The 21,136-nt window shown below is 41.3% G+C and overlaps 1 protein-coding gene across 5 annotated transcripts in view; it reads right to left on the bottom strand.

The window, feature by feature from the left end:
- Positions 1 to 9,678: 9,678 nt before the first annotated feature.
- Positions 9,679 to 21,136, bottom strand: part of CNOT6 (CCR4-NOT transcription complex subunit 6) — a 33,729-nt gene continuing 22,271 nt past the window's right edge. For 3 of the 5 annotated variants that reach the window (XM_075164694.1, XM_075164695.1, XM_075164693.1), the window contains 8 exons: positions 20,097 to 20,201; positions 19,942 to 20,010; positions 18,328 to 18,485; positions 17,664 to 17,818; positions 16,555 to 16,709; positions 15,360 to 15,590; positions 14,416 to 14,618; positions 9,679 to 13,767 (listed from right to left, as the gene is read on the bottom strand). In XM_075164694.1, the coding sequence (XP_075020795.1) occupies positions 13,555 to 13,767; positions 14,416 to 14,618; positions 15,360 to 15,590; positions 16,555 to 16,709; positions 17,664 to 17,818; positions 18,328 to 18,485; positions 19,942 to 20,010; positions 20,097 to 20,201 (1,289 nt within the window). In that variant the 3' untranslated portion in view covers positions 9,679 to 13,554. The remainder of the gene's footprint in view (positions 13,768 to 14,415; positions 14,619 to 15,359; positions 15,591 to 16,554; positions 16,710 to 17,663; positions 17,819 to 18,327; positions 18,486 to 19,941; positions 20,011 to 20,096; positions 20,202 to 21,136) is intronic. The other 2 variants (XM_075164698.1, XM_075164697.1) reach the window with 1 other exon arrangement.

Below are 21,136 nucleotides of genomic sequence, written 5' to 3'. Positions count from 1 at the left end.
AATGCCCAGAGCAGAGAGGTGCAGCAGCGGGGTAGAGCTGCAGCTCGGGACACCCTGGGAAAGCCCCCAACTCCTCCCACGCAGGACAGGGAGCAGCGCCGTGGTCTGCGGGCCTGGGGTGATCGGCAGGGCTGGGCTCGGCGCTGGGGGGCATTTGTCAACGCGGCAGCGGTTCCAGGTTTGCTCAGCGGCAGGCTGCTACGTGCCCGTTGAGCACTAGGGGCTTGGGGTTAGGTGCAGCAAGGCTTGGAGGAATGAAGCTTTGGAGTAAATTGGCTTTTTCTGGGGCACACTTCAGTGAAAACTGAGGTTCTCCTCGAGCAACCGGGTTTTGCGAGAGGAGCCAAAGCTGCCGGGATGCAGAAAAGACAGGGACAAAGGGAGGCACAGGCAGATGAGGGTCACAGGAGTGACAAGGCAGCAGGGTGAGAGGAGGGGAACACGGGGCTGGTGGTGCCTGCGAGTGGGGCAGCTCCCAGCAGGAGGGGGATGCCGGGAGGCCGGGAGCCACCCTTCAGGTTCCAATAAATCCTGTTTTGAAAAGCAACCCTCACCTGCTTCACCATCGCCTTTGCTGGGAACGAGCACATCAGCCCCTGTGAAATTGCTGGGCAATTAACTGCTGCAACAGTTCCCGGGATACGGCAGTTTTGCAGCCGTGCAGCATCACCCAGCTGCCGTGGACGCGCGCTGGGCCGGCTCTGCGAGGCGCCGGGGTCTGGGGCAGCCCCTTCGCCCCATCGCTGCCGGCGTCGGCTGCTGTAACAGCCCCGCGGCTCCCCTGCCAGCGAGGGCTCTCCAGAAGGTACCGAGGGAGCCTGCAGTCCTACCAGAGGAAAATAAATGGGATGCGTTTGGATGGGGTGACACGGCGTGTGTCATACAGCACTTCCCGCCCTGCTCCCCCCTCTCCTGACCGTACTGCCCCACAGACGTACCCTGCGGCCACTGGGATGCTCTCCCTCTCTTCCTCTGCACAAAAAAGTGGTTGAGGAATCACAGTCGGGATAAACCTGCAGGAGGCTCAGCCTGTTCAGAAGTGTTCCCAGACAAGAAAGAAAACCTTATCTAGGAATTAGGTCATGGAGCGAGATAAAAGCCATGCTGCTTCCATGGCCAATCTCATGGCAGCCACTGCATTTGAAGTCACTGGCAGAAAAAACTCATTTATTGAGATCATCAGAACTGCCGAAGGGATTTAGATTAATTTGAATGGGGAATTGGTATCCAAATCCCACCGGCAGCTTTCAGTCTCAGCCTTCGCAACCAGTTCACAAGCAATCGACAGGCTAACGTGCAATTCTGCTTGCATGATCATGCAGCCTTTTACTGTTGCAAACAGTAAATGCACTTGGACACAGAAAATCTCGACCAGAATTTACAAACCAGAGACCGCGAGGTAGAAACAGAACTGTCCCACTCTTTCCTCAAATGCTTGTCTTTTAAACGACAAAGACACCGATCAGCTCCAACCAAAGGCGAGGAAGCAAGCCTCGCTGATGGGATCTGGGGATTAGACTTGCAGAATGCAGAACCAGCTCGGAAACTCTTCCGGCAGCCACAGCACGCCGAGACCCTCACCCACCGCGGGAGGGGCCTCTCTCCAACACGGACCGCCGGGAACAGAGAGACGTTGATCAGAAAATGAACTATGAGCCAGTGCAACGTGATTACAGACAGGGGTGGTGACGAAGGGTCTCTCTCAGTGAGGGAACGCAATGACCAGAGCATTGGAGCAGATTTCAGGGCCGCACACGACCAGGGAGATGCAGGAGGTGCGTGAGTGAGGTTAGCAAAACCAGTTTCCGAAAAGGTCTTTAAAGGTGAGCTCTGAAGTTAGGAGAAAAGCAGCGATTTTTGTTTTTAAGAAAAAAATCAAAATCTTGAAGCTGGTAAAGGCCTAATTTAAGGGGACCAGACCCACGCCCGAGGCAGAAGGCAGGGTCCCTGCGCTTAAAGCACAGGCTGTGGGTAGTGCATCAGGCTTTCCCTGTGCCTGCAATTGGATTGCTCGTTGAGGGCATATTTTAATTAACTTTGAGCCTTCCTAAGTGGAGAGTAATGATAAATGGTATACAATGAAGCTAAACTGCATTTAGTGACTAAGGAGGAATCCCTTAGCTTGGAATGAAAACCTCGTATGTCCCATCAGCAACGTGATTAATGGCAAAGTGTTTTTGCATTTGCAGCTGTAACCACAGGCAGAAAAGATCTGAAACGATGGCTGAAAGCTTTTCTGCTTGTATTTGAAGAGTCAGACCATTCAAGCACAGCTCTCTGCCTGGCTCACCAGAGCCCACGTGTTTTTGCGGCTGGCATCACTTATGTGGGCCACAGTTGACAGCAGCGGTGACTCCTGAAGCACCACATCGTGGGCTCGTGGCCTTTTCCCATGCTCTGGGATTCTCAAGTATAACATAATTAGCCTGGCACGAGCTAGAGCTGATGCAAAATACACATTGTGTAAATACAGATATAATGTTCCGGGCAATCGCAGCCTTCCTGGAATTAATGCTCCTGGAGGCAACACTTCCGAGGACTGTTGCAAGGAGCTGTAGAAAAACTGGGCATTTCTGGAATACCATCTAGTTGCTACATAATGTTTGACCAAATGCCATTTAAAATCAAAGGGAGCCCTTAAGTGCTTTGGAATGGACTTGTAATAGGAGTAATTTTCTGCTGCATTTAAAGCACAGATTTCTAATAGCAGCTGATGAGGGAAATCAAATTATTAAATTATTTGTTTGCGTGTATTAGCATTTTGTCAACCATTTCTTGTCTTTGCTTTTAAATTAATCTAGCTGAAAGCCCATCAGCCTGCTGTGAGCTTAGCAAAAACTGTGTGTTAACCACAACGTTTTACCTGCTGCACTTCACACGGCTTGCAGTGGCTTTTCCCCTCTGCGATCAGCAAGTCTCTGTTCCGCAAAGCAGGGTGGGCTCGCAAGGTGAAAGCAGAACTAGCCAGGAGGGAGACTGCCACATCTCTTCTGATGGTGGAAATGACAGCTACAAGTCAGCTGAGTTTAGCTGAACGTTTTGTTATTTTTCCCTTGGTCACAAGTACATAGAGAAAATGGCTTCTGCTTTATACCAGTGGTTCTGGGCTGCAAGTTTTATGTCTTTCCGACTCACTCGCTGGAGCATCAAGTGGAGCTAACCTGGCTCAGGACTCAGCTTCGGAAAAGGGAGATGCCACATCTTGAGTGTCCAGGCTCCAAAGCAATTACATGAGAAATACCAACTTTGCTCAAGATGCTCTTCACATCCCCCCCCAGCTCATGCTATAGAAGCATCAAACTGCACAGAAGAAATTGTGACATTTGCTCACAGATGGCTTTCGTGGGTTGGTAATGCCAACTACCCACCAGGTCCTGTTCAGCTGGGTGCTGTACGAATGCACGGAGAGCAGCCGTTCCCAACTTGCTGAGCCTATGAGCCGCTCAGACCTCATTAGTGAGATTAGCTGGGTGCTTCAGATTAAGGTTGATTTGCACGAAGAGCAAAGGAACCTGTGTATGGTCCTTGCTCACAGCAGAGCCAGCGCTGTTAGTCAAAAATATTCCTAATGTCTAGGGCAGGCAAATATAAGCACAGGCTGATCATGCCCAGTTTTGAACCAGAAACATCCAGGTCCTACTCAGGACCCCAATTTAAGGACAGAGGGATGTCTGAGCAGCTGACGCCGCAGCAGCAGACTTTGGTAGTGATGGCAAAACAAGCTCCTGCCCAGGAAGAGCGGGCACGGATGAGCTGGAGAAGCTGCAGCTGGGGCTCTGCTGCTGTCCCCAGGCCTGGCTCAGCCCCAGCACAGCCCGAAATGTCCGCAGTGCCACTTCTGCGAGGTGCTACGAGGTGACACAGCACGGCCCGTGACGTTCGAGCGGCTCAGTAGCGGTGCAGCGTTCCTGCCCGTGCGCTGGGTGCAAGGCACCCCAGCCCTCCAGGGACGGCAGCGCAGCCTCGCCGGGCTCGGACGCTGGTTGCAGCGTACGCGCTCCACGCCACCTCTGCTCAAAACCGGTTTGTGGGAACAAATACGGATGGAAAACGAAAAGTAGATGATTCAGAGAGAAAGCGACAGGCCTTCTTGCTGTGCAGGGTCAGCTCCTGGAATTAATTGCTGCAGGATATCAACAACATAAAATTCAGCAGGATTCAAGGGAGGATTAGACAGTCCTGTGATCAGGAACACTTGTGCAATGCTAACTGGGTCAAAGAAAGACAAGAGAAATCAGGCGTTGTGCTTCCCTGAAGGGCTGAGCTAGTACCAGCTGGATTTAAAACACATTCCTCCCCACCTCCCCTTCCCAATCTTTCTATAGCAACAAGCAAATAGCAGGATCTATTGCAAAGTTTCTTCTCTTTCCTTAGAATAATAAAGCATCGCCTGCTCCAGGAAGTCCCCGAGAGCCACAGTGATGACTGGTCCATGCTACGGTGTGTGGTGAAACCTCCCCTTGTAATTTTAAAGATAGGAAATGGAAGTTTTAACTTCTCTGCTGCCTTTATGCTTCAGATCAAATCATTTATCAAGAAGAGAATGAGCTGCACAATAAACTGGCTGCAGACGAGCCGGTTGGGTCTCCTCCCTGAAACCCTTTTCTAAGCATAATTAACAAATTAATTATTTAACTATATAATAGCATCAACCAGAAGAACATGCAGGGGTAATAGCTGAATCCAAAAGCCCAAATTAGCAGCATCATAGGGAAGTGTCAGGGGCAATGGTTTCTAAAGAGAGGAGAAGAAATCGGGTCTTGCTGCAGGTAAGCAAAGCAAAAACCCCAGTGGAACACGGACTTCACTCTTCAGGTGGGCAAACACACACCAGCTGCCCTGTGGAGGTAGCGCCTGGAGGTAGCTACCATGGAGGTGGTAGCTGGCAGCTAGGGCACGCAGTGTAATCTTTTCCAAAATTTTCTTTTTCATTAGAAAGATGCTGACAAAAATCTCTAGTCTTTGCACATTTTTCTGACACTGTAAAAATGGTCCTGGCACAATATGCCAGAAGGCATGGAGCACCGCGTGTGACAGCAAGGGTAGTAAAACCCACTCCAAGCTCATCCGTTCACTTGATTAAATTACACTGACTTCAACAAAAGGATTCTGAGAGAAATGTCTCACTAAGCCTAAAGCTGGCAACAGGGTAACCTCAGTCCAGCAGTGGGAATCTTGGATTCTGTGCCCAAAGACAAAACCTTCTTCCTACTGTCCTACTTGCAAACGAAACGGGATAGAAAGGAAAACATGTCAACGTTCAAATATCATCCCATTAGGCTTGGCAGAAATTTGGGATGCCTATTACCTTTGAAATTTTGGTATTTGAAAATAAGGATGAAAAAAAACTGCTGCCAAAATTGCGAAGGAAACAAACCCCCCCAAACCTCCCCACCAAATTCTGTTGCATCCAATGCCGTTTGGTCAATTCGAGCGACTTCAAGATGAAGTTCAAGCAGTTTTGCAAAATTGTATTGTTTTCCGTTTTCCTTACTGCTTGCTCTTCCAGGAACAGCAACGCTTAATACAATCTGTCACAACTTTGTCAGACGGAGACACGGTGGGGCTGCGAGGACCCAGCTATCAGACACAACTCTCTAATTAGGATTTATTAGAATTCTTTCCCTTCTCATTAACTCTGTCAAGGGCTACATTTACACGGCAGTTTGTCACATGTATCTTTTTTTTCTCTAGAGAAGTGTTTCTTGCTTGGATCATAATAAGACAGCTGGACTATAAGATTTTACTGCTCCTGGTACAAGCACTCACATCCTGATCCGCACTAGCTCCCAAGTTATTTCAGCTCCGTTGTACTTCAACAGACAACACAGACTTATGTATCGTTACGGATCAGGGCTTTTGCAGACATGTTTAAGGAGCCACTGCTTTCACAATCTTAGGGTATTTTTAAAATCACGTGAAAACGAAGTGCTGCACCGCACACGTCTCGCACTGGGTCGGAGGAGGGAACCAACCCACCTGACAGACTGAAGGCACATTGCTCAACCCGCTGAGAGGTTCCCCAGGCAGGACACAGCCACGGCTCCGCGCTCTTCTCACAGCCTTTGCTCTACCTGAATGCAGAGCACCTGCACCCTCGTGGTGCTCCCGCCGAAGGCTTCGGCTCCCGGGGGCGACGCTCACCTGCGGGACACGAGGGAGCAGAAACGGCCGAGGAGCCTGAGCTGGGACCGCAGGCATCATCCGCTCCGCAGTCGGGCACCCAGGACCTTCAGCAAGTTACTGGCTTTTTGAGTTATTTTTGCATTCTGTAGAACGGGAATAATTCTTATTTAGGGGAAGAAGGAGGATTTGTAAGATCAGCCAAACCTGTAAGAAAAAATAATTATATAGAAACAGATTTTTCATAGCCAGCAAAGAATTGCAGTGGTCAGAGAGGAGCACGTGCTGCCGCACTGCGTGGGTTCTTTTTCTTTATTCACTTCAATATTCCTACAGGACATGAGTAATACAAAGACAAATGTAAGGACAAGGCTGATGATCTACCAAAGACGATGTAACTAGATGAAACCGCAGTTTTTCACACTGTCAAATGTGAAAGCTTAATTAAATTGACAGCCATACCAAAGACTCAGGACTGGACCCAGCAAAAAATGTCAACCCAGTTCAGTGGAATGTGAATTCCTGCGTTTGGTGCTGCAGGTCGGACACTCGCCCTCCCCGCCTGCGGCGCTCCGTGGGTTAGGACAGATCTCAGGGAAGACAGTCTGTTCTACATGCACATGTGGTAACTTCATTTTTCGTACTGCTGGAATATCTGTTTTCCCAGTGAAAGCCCCGTGGAGTTAATGGAAAATTTCCTGTTGGCTGTCTTGGGCCAAGACCAAAATTTCTACCTTTTGTTCACCTCCCTCCTCCCTCACTGAATGAAGGATTCCACCTAAGGGAGAAAATGTTACCCAGAACAATCCCAGCCCTTGCTGCAGTCTATTACCTAAACTTACACCAGAAATACTTCTAGTTTAATATGTGCAAGTGTGTGCAGGAATAGCCCACGCTAAATCAGGGGTACAGCCTCTCAGAGAGCAGCTAAGGAAGTATAAACCTTCAACTGTTTTCCACACTGTCTTAAAACACTGCAAAGGGAATGAAAATACTCACGAACTGAGAAACTGAAAATCAAAATCTGCGTCTTGGTGGTGTCTTGCTGCCAGGGCCAGCAAAACCAGCACATAGCATAGCTCAGGTCTTCAGATAAAACAGGTCTTAGCCCTCTTGGCCAAAAAGCAGACTATTAACTGGTATGCTGTTTTTTGAAAAGGAAGAAGGGAAATAAAAGTCAATAAATCCAGAAGAGCTACCAATGCCATTAGCCACAGCGGAGAAATTGCCATTAATTCACTACTGGCATCAAAAGGGGAGCACTCTGTGCCTTAAACTAGGAAAAACTAGAAAAAACTAGAAAAACTAAACTAAACTAATTAACTAGGAAAAAAAGTGTGCTATGAACAATTAGCTGAAGTTTAAATCTTTGTGGTCATTAAAATCCAGCAGGAGTGTATATATGGTTTTATTTCCTGTAATGTGTATTTTTTACAATAAATATTTAGCATTTTTAAAAGAAATTAATACTGTCCACTCACACACCAGGAAGATTTAACCAGAACATACCTTCCTATCTTTTAAAAATTGATAATCTGTGAGAATACCAGGCTTATTTTGGAACAAGAAAATATTCAAATGCACCAAAGGTCCCTATAGCTTAATTAGCTTTACTGCTTTCCAGGCAAACAGAGTAAGTGAACATTTAGAGAGCGAACAATTAGTGCCTCTGGGTTAGGAGGGGAAGATGAAAAGCAAGACAAGTAACCAGAAAACTCGCCTTCGATGAAGTACGGCTTCTCCCAAAAGGTTGCCCGCTGTACCTTGCATATTCTTGCCCTTTCCACTTTTACCCTTTTCTCAGTTTCTCCTCCTTCCCTCTCTCTCCCCGCACTCAATCCGGATGATTTAAGGCTCCTCTGCTCTACCTGTGTCAGTAGAAAAGAAATGCCACGCAGTCACCTGCGTCAGTTTGGGACATTCCCCCCCTGTAAGGCACAAACCCAGCTTGGTTCTATCACTGAAGAGCCAGCGGACACCGGGATATGACGGAACAGTAACGAGGTGTCTGGCCAGAGTGATTTTGTATTCGATTATATTAAAATAGCTGTAGTTCTTTTACTGCAAGTTAAGGAAAGACAAATTTTGTCCTACCTGGCTCAGGACCGCAGGACACGAGCTCAGCTCCCACCTTCGTCTTTGCGTGAGCGATGCTGTTGCCCACGTGCTCTCCCTGGACAGGACACCAGGCTCCCCATGAATTTTGGCGCAGAATTTCCCTACAGATAGATATCCCAACACTTGCATGCCAGGTTAGCAGATATTATTCAAGAGCTCAGAAACTCCGCTTTGGAACCACGTAACAACTGTACTCACCTCATAACATGAAGTAGACTAAACGCAGCAAGCGAAGGCCTAGAAGGGTTTTACCACTCAGGGCCAAGGGGGTCATTTTCATCCCCACCATGCAGCTGGACTAAGAAAGCCAGTATTTAATTGGCGTGGATGTTACCAAGCCAACTGCTGCCGCTGGAGAAGGTTCGTTCCTGGGCCTGAATTCCCACAAATACTCTTAAGAATAATTCCGCAAGCCCCGCTTTCTGGAAGGCACCTCGGATACGTCCAGGCGACCGCTCCGCGCGCAGGAAGCCTGGGTCACACGCACCATCTAGTGGCAAGACCGCAAAGGTGATGGCGGGAATTAAAACCTCACCCACGAGACAGAACCAGACAGAAATCGCTGCTGGAGTCTGGAAGGGTCTCACCACTCTGTTGGGCACTTACAGCAGATTTTAAGCCTACGAAGAGGCTGGAGGCGCCGGGGCGCGGTGCTCTGGAACACTGAACTGCAGCGGCTGCTTCAAAGCAGAGCCGCGCCAAGACGCTGCACGCGGGCTCTGAAGAGAGGCAGGGGTGCCGGTGAGATGTCTTGGGTGCCTGCTGCTTTACACAGCAGGTGCGCGCAGACGTTTTACGTTTTCTGCTGCTAGCAACGGGAACATCACATAAAACAGAAGTCTGCATTGTTACACATACACTCTGAGACAGAAGAAACCACCCCCGAAAGAACGCGATATTAAAATAAACTAAGGACAAGAGTTAGCTGCATCTCATTCCTGGGGAAAAAAAAAAAGCAAGAAATCTTCACTTTGTTCCCCTTCTATGGTAAATCAATGGAATCTTTGAATCCCTTCCCGCTGCCAGACTCCAAGTCTACTTTGGGTTTTCTGGGGTGGGGAGGGAAGGAGCAGAGTCAAAACCTGTGGACCCTACACTGCACAACTGACCTGACTGATGACTTGGGAAGGTCAGAAGATGGCCAGATATGAAGACGTGGGGTTGAGATCTGAGTAGGTTTGGACACAGGTTTTCCACAACCTCTGGAGGCATTACTAACCAGGTCTTCCCTTTGCAATCCAAACCCACCTGATTCAAGTAGCTTTCTGGTCTGCAGATCTAGAAAGTTACAGAAAGTACAGGGAAGTCTTTCTGGGATTATCAAGTTTCTTACAAGCTTCCATTTTACCCTTAACACACTCCACTCACTTTGGCTGTATGTGCAACTCTTCAGGAAAAGCTTTAGGAATTAAGTTAAAATACAAATTAGACTTCAAGAAGGTTTGAAACAGATATTGGATTTATTGGTCAGCTATGAGTAGGAAAATACATTGGTAAAGAAAAAGAAGACCCTGTATATAAATATAATACTAACTAGTTAAAATTTGACCAAGAAGAAAGTTCCACTGAAGAGAACAGTAAAAGCCCTTGTTTACCATCAGACCATATTCAGTTTCCCATTTATCTTATTGAAGAGCTGCCTATAGACAAATGCAACATTCTTTGAGCTTAGTGCAGATAATGTGCTGGTTTTTGTGACATGAATGGTAAACAAGAGTTAGTCCAGTGCATTACACATTATACAGAAGTACTGTGAATAAAGACTAAGATATTCTATTTTAGACACTACTTAAACATACCAAGACACTTAAGTATTACAAATTTATGCAACCGAAAGAAAAGAATAGCAGTTAACATACTAAAAAACACTGTGTCCGGCTGGATGAAAAAGGCTTGCTACTTAAGCGGTTAACTGAATTTTTTTAAGTTTTACAGTGTAATTAGTTTGGTTTTTTCCCCTCAATAGTGTTGTAATTATTTTGTCTTTCATACAGGTTTTGTGTGGTTGAAAAAAGCAAACCATAAGCTATTTTCTAAGTCTGCTCTAAAAAAAACTTGAGAGATTTGCTAAAGTTACATCAAAGATGCATACGTACACTGTTCTTAAAGTCAGTTTTGCCAAATGCTAGCCAAATTTACCTTTTTTTTCCTTCTTTTAAAGCTGCTGAAAGGACAAAATAATTACAACATGCACTGACTTATATGCTTTTTCCCCCCTACTTGTGTTATGTTAAAAGCAGTAGCTTGTGGTATTAGTCTTGTACTCTAATCAATTCTTTTAGTTAAAGGTATATTTCAATTTACACTTTGACACCCAGAATTCTTGGTAAATGTAAATAAAACTAGACAAGATATGGCTGACTGTACTTTAAGTGGAAAAAAGCCTGGTCTACCCTAAATAAATCCTTTCAACCCCAAGGATGTTCTGTGACTTTTGCTATATGTGCTTTTACAAGAACACTGAAGGTACGTTATGGCAACACCCAAAACCACCTCGAATAAAAATATTGCAAATAACCACTTTATGTTAAAAACTATGAAGCAAACATTTTGATTTTGTGAAGACATGGTTTATTGCCTTATTCTATGTTATAGCTGGAAATTGAGACTTTTGAGTTAGATTTGTTTGACACAGGAAAATATTTTCTTCGAAAGATTGTTTGACAAAGTTTATCTCAGCTCTGTTTTGGTGCCATCTGGTCTTTCCCTATACTCAAAATATTCCTCCTTCCTTCAGCCCCCGAGTCATAGCTGCAGTCCAGTTAAAACCCAGTGAAGTCAAAGGAGTGTCTTCAATGTATTCAGTGGGTTTTCGACTGGGATCTGATGGACTAGTAGAAAAGCTGGAGGAAACAGTTCTTTAAATGGACCCTTAGACTGTAAGGTGACTAATCAGGAACAGTTGTGTCTCCAAAAGCACAAGGGGCCACATTTTAACATGCTGTCATAAATTCAAATATTTTTTAAGACTAAGCAATACAGGAGAACACATATTGGATAAAGCTCAAACCTTTAGAATCTAACAAGTGCACTCAAGCTCCAGCATCTATTAAAGTAAATTATCCCCCTCTAAGAAATACAAAATGAGTAAGTGCTTCCCTTCCCTTTCTGTAAAGCTTTCTGGACTCATACACAATCCAGATAATCAGAAAAGAAAAAAATAGTTTGCTCAGTTTGACAAGCTAAATTGGCTCATCATCACTGGAAATTGTCATGATGTACATTACCAAGACATCATTAAGGAAACATGAGTAAAACACCTTTTATTCACACTTTACAAAAAAACCCAAAAAAACAAACAGAAAAAAAGTAACACTACGCATTAAGTCTACTACAGCAATACTACCAGCATTTCAATGTACTGATTATAAACTGGACATGTTTGGTGTTTTCACAACTAAAACCAAACCAAAATAACCCCAAGAGATCAGGTCCCAGACAAGGATTCAAGATCAAAATTTCTCCTATTGAAATTTTAAAATGTACATTTTACATACCCGAACTGTTTGCAATTTTTACTTTCAGCTTAAAACAGAACGGTTTGAGCACACTTTTGTGCTGACTACTTTTCAATAAAATTTTGAATCATTATTACCAATCCACTCTCTTTTATATATAAAAATTAACAATATTTAGAAAGTTTTCTCTTAATGCTCAGTGTCCTTTTGCTTCCCTGCCCGCAGCTGAAACAAAAGCTGTTTAAGACCAAGCTCTCTATCTCGATTTTTTTTTTTTTTTTACATTGATTATTCAAGTTGTATTAGTTTAAGGAGATGATAAATTCTCCCTTTTAGGATACAAATAGACAAGGTAAATTTGTAAGCTGTTATATACTTGGCTTCATGACACAAATGGCACTGAGGGTACACGATAACTTTAGTCTTGCTTGACACTTTAAAATAAGACTTGGTCACTTTAAAAAAATGATCTGAAGAATTGTCTTTGGGACCTGTATTGAAAACGCATTTATTTTACACTGCTTCATCAATAGAAAATGTAGGGTTGGGTTTTTTTTCTTCAAGGAATTATACTTTCTGAAACTGAGGAACACACTTAAACAAAAGAGAATTCACATGATAGTAATTCTTAGTGGGAAAAACGGCACTGTGCAATGACACTGAAAGAAGCAGTGCATGGGTATTAGAAGCTAGAAACTGTGTACCCATAACCTGAACATGTTCAAAAAGTGTGATATTCAATGCTTCACAAAGGAAAAAAAGATGCCACAGCTTATACAAAAGTATCTTCATAAAATTTTCACAAGTGTTAACATTATTTAAAAAAATAAAAGAGGATGCACAGGATCTCTCTGCATGCACAGGCAGTGCTAGTTGAGAACAAATTTAAGCAGGCACAGTGGAGATAGGACAAGTATTTAAAACAGAAGTGAAGAAGCTGTACACAAGTATCCCTAAATTTTACTTCAAAAGTTAGAGATGAGAAAAATATCTGAGTGTATACACATCAGCAATAACTTTCAATCCATACAGGTCTACTTTTATTCACTGCTTAGCTTATCTGTTCTGCGAGAACTCTATGCTTTGCTTTTTTTTGTTTAAATCAGAAATAGACAGAATGTATTTCGTTATCTCTGTAAGATATTAAGATTTTATAGGTTTGGATTTTAAAAGCAACGTTCTCAATTGAACATAAAAAGTAGTACAAAAGGGCTAACGAAACCCTAACAGTGCAAATCATTAGCAGAGAAAACCTGTGACAACCTCTTTTACAAGCTGGCCTTTATAACACATGAAAACAGATAAAAATTTAGCCTTAGTTTACAATACAATCATTTTCCAAATCTGATTTTTCTTTTTTTAAAGTACAAAATCTCATAAATCAGGTTTTCTGTTGTTCATATACAATCAATAAAGGCTAAATTCAAATTCTATATTTTACAAACAAGTCTGAAAAAGGAGGGAGTGAAGTACAGAAGAATGTTCTGTGGATGTTCCTACTGGCCTCAAAAAGTAGTGCTACAGATAACTGTGCAAAGAGAATATACTGTATAACAATTCCCTATTTCAAGGCATGAAAACGTCACGTTGGATAAAAGAAACAAGAAGGTTAATTGTAACGTATTAAAGAAAGGTGCAAATGCACCAATCGCTGTTGAACAGTATACAAAGTATATTGGGCTCAGAATTGTGTCTGTTGATAGCACCTGGCTTTTACTATGTCTTTAGCAAATAATTAGATTTAAGATTAAGATTATTAAGAAAAAAAATCCCTGTTGGCCATACCTCACTCCTCTATATTCAGATTTTACAATTGTACAAGTTAGATTGAGGTTGCCCTCTAAAATGTACTTGACTACCTCCTGCCAGGGAGATGGATTCCATTTACAGGAGGCAGGAAAGGCAGCAAAAGCTCCAGTTGTGCAAAAAGTGAGAAGTGGTCAGAAGGGATGAGTGGATGTGGACAACCACTTATATTGTTCTCTATTAACCAATGATGATCCAAAGGTCCAAGAATGCCAAGTATGTTTAGCTGAGGTTTAGAGTAGAAGATGTAGTCAATAATACCCTAAAACAAGACAAGAAATAAAATCGGTTATTAGTACATATTCTTGATCCAAGGTATTGTTCCAAACAAAAGGTGAGCTCAGTATTACGAGTAACCGAAATGCTACCATTCCTGCTCCACAGCACATCATCGACTTAGGAGACTTTTGCTTCCTATATCTCATGGGTTGCTCAATATAGATTAGGAAAACAAAAGAAAAAGTATCACTTCTGCTCTGCTTTTGTGGGTTGTAATTTCCAACCTTCAAATCAATTCTTCTGATTTTGAAGAGGAAAAGAACCATTTTTGCTTCCCCTGGGGAAAGGAGCACTGAAAGTTTTCCAGTAGCACCATGGATTATTTCCTTGCAGTTGACAGCTTAAGAGCCCCTATTGTACTATTTCATTTAGCTCGGAGTATTAAAATACAAAGTCTTCCTATTTACAGGGAAGGTTAACAGCACCCCAGCTCTTGCAAAAGGAAAATTTGGTTTCTAGGAGACTGAAGTGTTGGGCACGCTAGTTCGCTATGTTTTAAATATAAACTTGGTGAATTTACTGTTAGCTAACCAAACGGATTAACTTCTTTGTTAAACAATTTCGCACAGCAAATCACATTAGTTAAACTTCAAAATGGAAAACTTTTCCAAAATATCAGCCAAATCTTTACCTTGAAGTCAAATGTATAATTTGTATAAGGCATTAGACCGTTCTCATAGGCACTCTTCAACTTGAAACCATGTGTAATTCTTCCATTTGTTGTTCCATTTTTCCCATTACAGCTGAAGTTAGTAAGACTTTCATTATACCTCAGTTCCTTAAAATCTTTGTGGTTTGTTTCCACTCCACCAGTGCTCAAGTACTCAACAACACCTATTAGAAGAGACACATGCACACAAGAAGGTATTAACAAGCATTCAGCAAATAAGTGTGTGTAGATTACTTTGAGTCATACATGCAACCTTGTGCATTATAAAAGCAAAATCTTAACATGTATACAATACAGTCAGCAGTAATTCTTATAAAGTATTTCAAGACAATGTGTATGTCAAGAGCAAATGTCACCTAGAACAAAGAGAGACATGCTTTGAGTAGAAAAAACTAGAAGGTTAATTAGGAACAGACTGACTGGGGGGAAAGATGAAAAAAGTGGAAGTAAAATTCTATAGGTGCTCGCTACACAGCTTCCTCTTCTCTTCGTCTCTATGCTCAAGTCTTGGCTTTCATTGTTCTTCCGCTAAAATATTGCAAAAAAAGCCAACTTCTTTAACACTACTTCAGATAAAGTTAACTTTAAAGAGGCTGCAAAGCCAAATTCACAAGTTATTTTTGAAAGATATTTTCTTCCTTTCCATACCTGTATTGTAAGATAACAATGAAAATGTTTCTGAAAGACTAGACATAGCTATACTACTGCATATGCAATAAGGTCACTCACAAAAGAAACAGTGCTATCTTTTCTCTCTTCCTTCTATTTTCTTAGTACCTCTAGAGCTTATGATATCAAACAACGTATCCTCTAAGTTGAAAACTCCTTTAAAAATGAGACCTTAAAATTTAAATTGTTACATACTTGGAACAGTCTAAAAAAAACGTAAGAAATAGAAATCTTACCGGAGTCTGGTAGAGAATTGAGATCTGCGCACAGTACAAGTGGAATGGTTCCAAGTTCTCCCGAAACACCAGGTTTGAGACTACGAGAAGCTTTATCAATAATGTTCTTTACCTCGGACAGGAACATCATAGTCTGAACCAGCTTCACATCAGAATAATCTGGGTCCCAATGCATATGTGCATTAGCTACAAGAACTAGCTGCTTTTCCATCCCAAGATGTGGCTTTCCAGCTAAAATTTAAAATCAATTATTTACCTTACATGGTCAGCCACAAAAGACACTACTATTGAATTTTAAACAAGATGTTTGAGGGGAGAAAAAAATAAAATAAAATATCAGTATAACCTGAAGAGGGTTAATACCATTTAGTTTAAGAGGGTCATGCAACTCCTTTTACATCTTCTAAGTGTTTTAGTTGATATAAAGCATTAGGAATAATTGTGTTTCACATTCAAGACCATTAACAGACAGACATCCTGTTACAGGTAATGCTTACATATTTAAGAATACTGTGAATTTCCATAAACAACAGATAATCCTAGTGACAGGCAAATAGTGTAGTTCTAAAAGATTAGAACGGTCTTCCTCAGGTTGTGATGGTAAACAGCCACTGCTCATATCTTATTAGGCAGTGAGCTCCTCTGAATTTTAAGTTATCCATGTTGTAAGTTACCTCTTGCTAGAAGTGCTTCTTAAAAGGCTTGTTTGATAGAATTTGAATTAATAAAATATCATTTGGATAAACATAACACAGGTTGAGTAGGTACCCACTGCGATACTTACAAAGCCAATTCACATTTCCCAAATCAAGAATGACAGGGCAGAACAAGCAGGTTGTATAAGCATGACAGTGAAGAAAATAACAAGCTAAAATGATGCAGATACATGACCCAGAAACACGCGACTAACACCAACTGACTCTTTGATACTTGTACCTAACTCCAAGCAAAAAATCACTCAAACTCAAGTCTTTGTATTTTTTAAGCAAAAAGGTATAAGTGGAAAAAAAGTCTTCATCGTTTAAGCAATACTACTTTTTCCCAAATCCTCTTTGGAAATAAATTTGTCTGAGCATACAATGTGCAAAATTATACTCATCTGTAGAACCTAGTTTCTCTGGTTTACTATAATAAAAGTTAATTTTTTCATTTACAAAATACAATCTATTAAAAAATTAAACTAAATAGGACTTACATGACATTTCTATCAATTCCTTTCGCAGTTCTAACAACACAGCAACTCCAATGTTATCTTTTGTCATAACTCTGTTCAGCATAGCTTCCGAACCTTCCGAGTTTGCCATAGCTAGTTGATTGAACTCAACAGTATGTTTTTGAACCAAAGTAAATCTGAAAGAGAAACATCATATATGTTTTTTTCAGCAGCCAGATACAAAAGGAAATGTTACAGATCATTCTCCTTTTAATTAAAGCTCAAACACATTTATGATGTCAAAATCTCATCCAATCACATAATTTCATAAAATCCTAAGGTGAACTCAAAGTATAGTTTTCCTAGCAATTTTTAGATATTTGTATACTAACTTCAATTAAAGGATTTGAGAGAGAGAAACACCAGAGAAAAAGAGTGCTTGTTTCTAATTCTGCACCAGTTTCTAGTTCCAAGATGCAGGTTTAATAGAGAGGGACTAAGTAATTTTTCTGAGTCAAATGGTAACAAACCTGGCACCTACATTTACTTGTGGACAAAAAGGAATGGAAGGAGGAGGAGGAAGGGAAATTATTACCCTCATATCCAAACAGCTGTACAAGTACAATATGACACAATCAGTAAATGCTGCAGCTCTTAATGGCTTTTTTTCAGAAGCGAGCAGTGATATTAAGTGCCTTGCCTTCTGCTTTACCAAACGGCTAATGTATCAAAAAGTCCATGTCATCTGAGGTCTTATTTCAGCAATTTTGGGGATTATCAATTCCTTTACTTAAAAAAATCAAGAAAATAAGACATTTCTTAATTTTTCATTATTAACACCTAATGGTTGGGACACACACACTCAACAATTGAAGTATAATTTAGTGAACTCCTAACCTGCATTGCTCTAACAGAATGAAATTTCAGCTTAAACAAAACTTTAGGGTAAAATTTTCTATTGCTAGTTACGCACAGAATGATTTCTCTCATACAGACCACTGTTTCTAATGACAGGAATGCTCTGTAAGAAACACTGAACAGCTACAAAAAGGGTGACTAATGCTAAACTGTTTGAGCTATAGACTGACCTGAGAAATTACGTGAAAGAGCGCAAGACACAATAGAAGGTTTTGCAAAAACACGTCACTTACTTTTCTGTTTTGAAAAATATTGCACAACCATCAACATGTTTTCTTTCCTGTTCTGACATTGTCCTAGCTCTAGATTTTGGACTGAAGAATCCATTGTAGCCACGTTCTTTCAATTCTACCAGGAAAAAACTGTAGTACTGTTCCGTTTCAACCTCCTATAAAGTTGTAAGACAGCACAGCATGAATGTACTATTATCAAAATACAGAAGACTGGTATATTTAGACTCTTCAGAAGTGTAAATCACTTTCAAATTAGATTTAAGGGAAAAAAATTGTAAGAATTAAGTACATCAGAGAATGCAAATTTGAGAGCAATATCTCTATTTTAAGAAAATATAAATGCATCTCTGTAATTCCCAGAGTTATGATTATCTCCAGCCTTTTATTTGAAAATGTGTCAATTATAGCCCCACATACATACGCAGGCACAAAGACACCCCCATGTACATGTCTTTGATCAGCAGCTGCTGGTTCACATCCCAACTGTGTGGGCTGAAAAGCATTCTTTTGATGTCAAGCAACAAATAACGTTCTAAACACCACTTCTTTTTTCTTTTGTTTTCAGAAGGTTTTGAAAACAGACCGTTTACTGTAAATACATTTAATATAGAGAAACCAGCACGCAGGAACAGAAAAGGAAAAGAAATAATAGTATATCTTTTACCTGAAGACTTATGATGTCAGCATTGCAGCTCAGGATTTCCTGCATAATGGCTTTTTTTCTGTATTCCCAGTTCAATGCCCAAGATGGACAATAGCCATACAGCTGCCGGGTAGCATATTTATCACAGAGTACGTTGTAACACATGACAGAAAACAAGGCTGCAGAACAATAATTTTACTTACACACTGATATATTTAACAACAACAAAAAATATATATGCAATTATATTCTTCACTTTTGTCTTCTGCAAATTTATGAATTCATGCTTCATTTTCTTCAACCACAACACAGCACATGTGGGCTAAAAAAAGTTGTTAGTCCTTCTAAGAAGATAAATTACAAGTTTGGACTTATGGCAGCTGTCGTCTAGCATTTAATTAGAAAACAAAAACCAAACCCCTTCTTTATATGGTTAATGCAGTAAATAGCATAAAGTTCATTTGTCTGCTAAGTGGTGCTCTACTGTGAAAAGCCTAAAAGAAGGTAAGTGTATTTGAACACTGACATTCGCTAGCTATACAAAGATTTGCAAACGCTTCAAACAGATTATTTACTATCTACCTTAATTATTACCACCACGAACAGTAACAGATCCACAGGCAGGGTGAGGATCCCTTTGCACAATGAAAAAGTATGGGCAAAGCAAAACTCCAAATGTTTCCACCTCAGAAAGCTTACAATTCAGGTGTAAAGACAAGAAACATCTACTCTCTGTATTCATTTGGAACAGGAGTGATAATGAGATAGGTTGGGGCAACCTGACAGGTAATCCAGCAGCATAGATTTTTGGTTTTGTTTTGTTGGTTATTTTTGTTTATTTTTAAAAAGGACTAAGGAATTTGTAGTACAATAATGAGAATCTTGGAAATTGGGAGCTCCTCTCAGTACAAGTCAGGAAAAAGAAACAAGACAGTTGTTTAAAGATTTAGCAAGTGGAGGCAACAATCTCGGGCTGATTGGGGATCAAAGCCCAGCATTTTGAAAATAAATAGGTGACAGTAAAAGACAAGCTGCATTAACATCATGATCTTTGAAGCAACCACCTTAATAAAATCAATAGGGGAAAGTAATGTACGTCAGTCCTGAAAGAAAAGACACTGCAATAATTGAGAAATACGCTAAAATTTTTGGTGTGCAGGTAAATAGAAAAGGCTGTATTTTAGACAATTCATGCAGTAAAAATGAGTAAACAATTAAACATGACCTGAATCCCAACAGCAAGAAAAGTGCTGAGACAAAGATGATACTTTGGTTACTTAAGTTGGTTACTTGAAAGAAAAAAATTCTACATTTTTGGGAAATTATGTTCATGTTCCTCCATTTTTTTATTCTTCAGCAAATGTTCAATTAAGCCTGTTATGATTCAACTATTTAACTAATTGTGGACAACAGTTTCAACTCCTGTGAGGAGGACATTAATTAAAAAGAAATTACTTTATAGGAAAAGATGGGTAAATCTGGAACAGGTGTTCCAATTGAGATAGATCTACTTCAGCTGGCTGGTCAGCACTGCACAGATGATTGGTTAATTTCAGCACCAAAAAATGTTAAACAGATAGTAGAGATCCACAGCTTTTATAACGGGGGGGGGGGAGGAACAAACTGTTAGAGTACCTGTTGGTCTTGTACGGTCTGGTTCTTGCAACATAATCCAAGATCTTGGAGGTGGTTGTTCTGTTGAAACTATGGGAACATTTTAGAGATACAACAAGTGATAATCCCATTTATTTTACACAGCAGAAACAAATGTTTTAAGAATGATCACTTACTTCTTTTTGCAGTACCTGCCAAATTATCAAGCAAATAGTTCAGTAGCCTTCGTGTCCCATCTGGTTCCTGATAAAGGTTCAGAATATCCTGTGTAAGTGGATTTCCTGCAAACACATTCACAGAAATATTGAAGAAAACAAACAGAGCCATTATGAACTTACGTATCAATGTTTAAAGCTGGCATCTCTGAAAAAGACCTACTATGTTCATCTACTATGAACTACTCGGAGGTTTCAATCTCAGGCCTTCAATCCCACAAAACACTAGATGTGTGAATAGCTCTAGGGAAGTTAACCACATCCCCTCCTGCGTCTCCCTTCTGACTGACCGCCCCACGGGCGGCCCTTGGATCTGGCAGCGGTGAAGGACTGGCGCGGTACAACACGCAGGCAGAGCTGATGAGGCCAAACGCAGGAGCCACCTCTGCTCGCTTTGCTCAACGCGAGTGAAACATCCACCATCAGTTTATTTGCCAGTCGTATCTGAGTAGACAGCCTACCGTCTACCAAACACATAAGCAGATCGTAAAAGTTTTCACGGACAATACACATTGCAATTACCTAGTCTCAAGGGCGAGAAAAACTGACTTTTGAGACTTAACAGTGCTTAGAGGTATTGCATCATTCAGTGCTCCTGATTTTATGACACAAGTTTATGACAGCAATTTTATAGCTAGAATCCATACAGTTCAGAGGAAAAAAAAATTGGAAAAAGATTTAAATTGCTGCTTGCAGAAACAACACAGTACCCTACAGCAGTACAAAGCACGTTCCCTTCTTGGTTGGAGCTGAATACCTACAGTTAACTGCAGACTATTTCTTAGTTAAAGCAGCACTGTATCCAACCCTGATGCAAGCAACAGAAAGCTTCTGCTCACTCTGCAGAAAGAGAAGCAAACCTCTTTATGTGTGGAGTGCTTCGCCAAACACGTTCTTTTTCTTTTTTTAAATAATCCCTAAGTAACAGTATTTATAAACATGGAGTAAGTAGCTACATCTGGGATTGCTATTCAGTAACATCTTAAGAATTAACAGTCTAC

Source organism: Calonectris borealis, chromosome 15 (assembly GCF_964195595.1).
Source record: "Calonectris borealis chromosome 15, bCalBor7.hap1.2, whole genome shotgun sequence".
Lineage (NCBI taxonomy): Eukaryota > Metazoa > Chordata > Aves > Procellariiformes > Procellariidae > Calonectris > Calonectris borealis.
The sequence above is the reverse complement of the archived record's forward strand: the minus strand, read 5'-3'. Positions and strand labels throughout refer to the sequence as shown.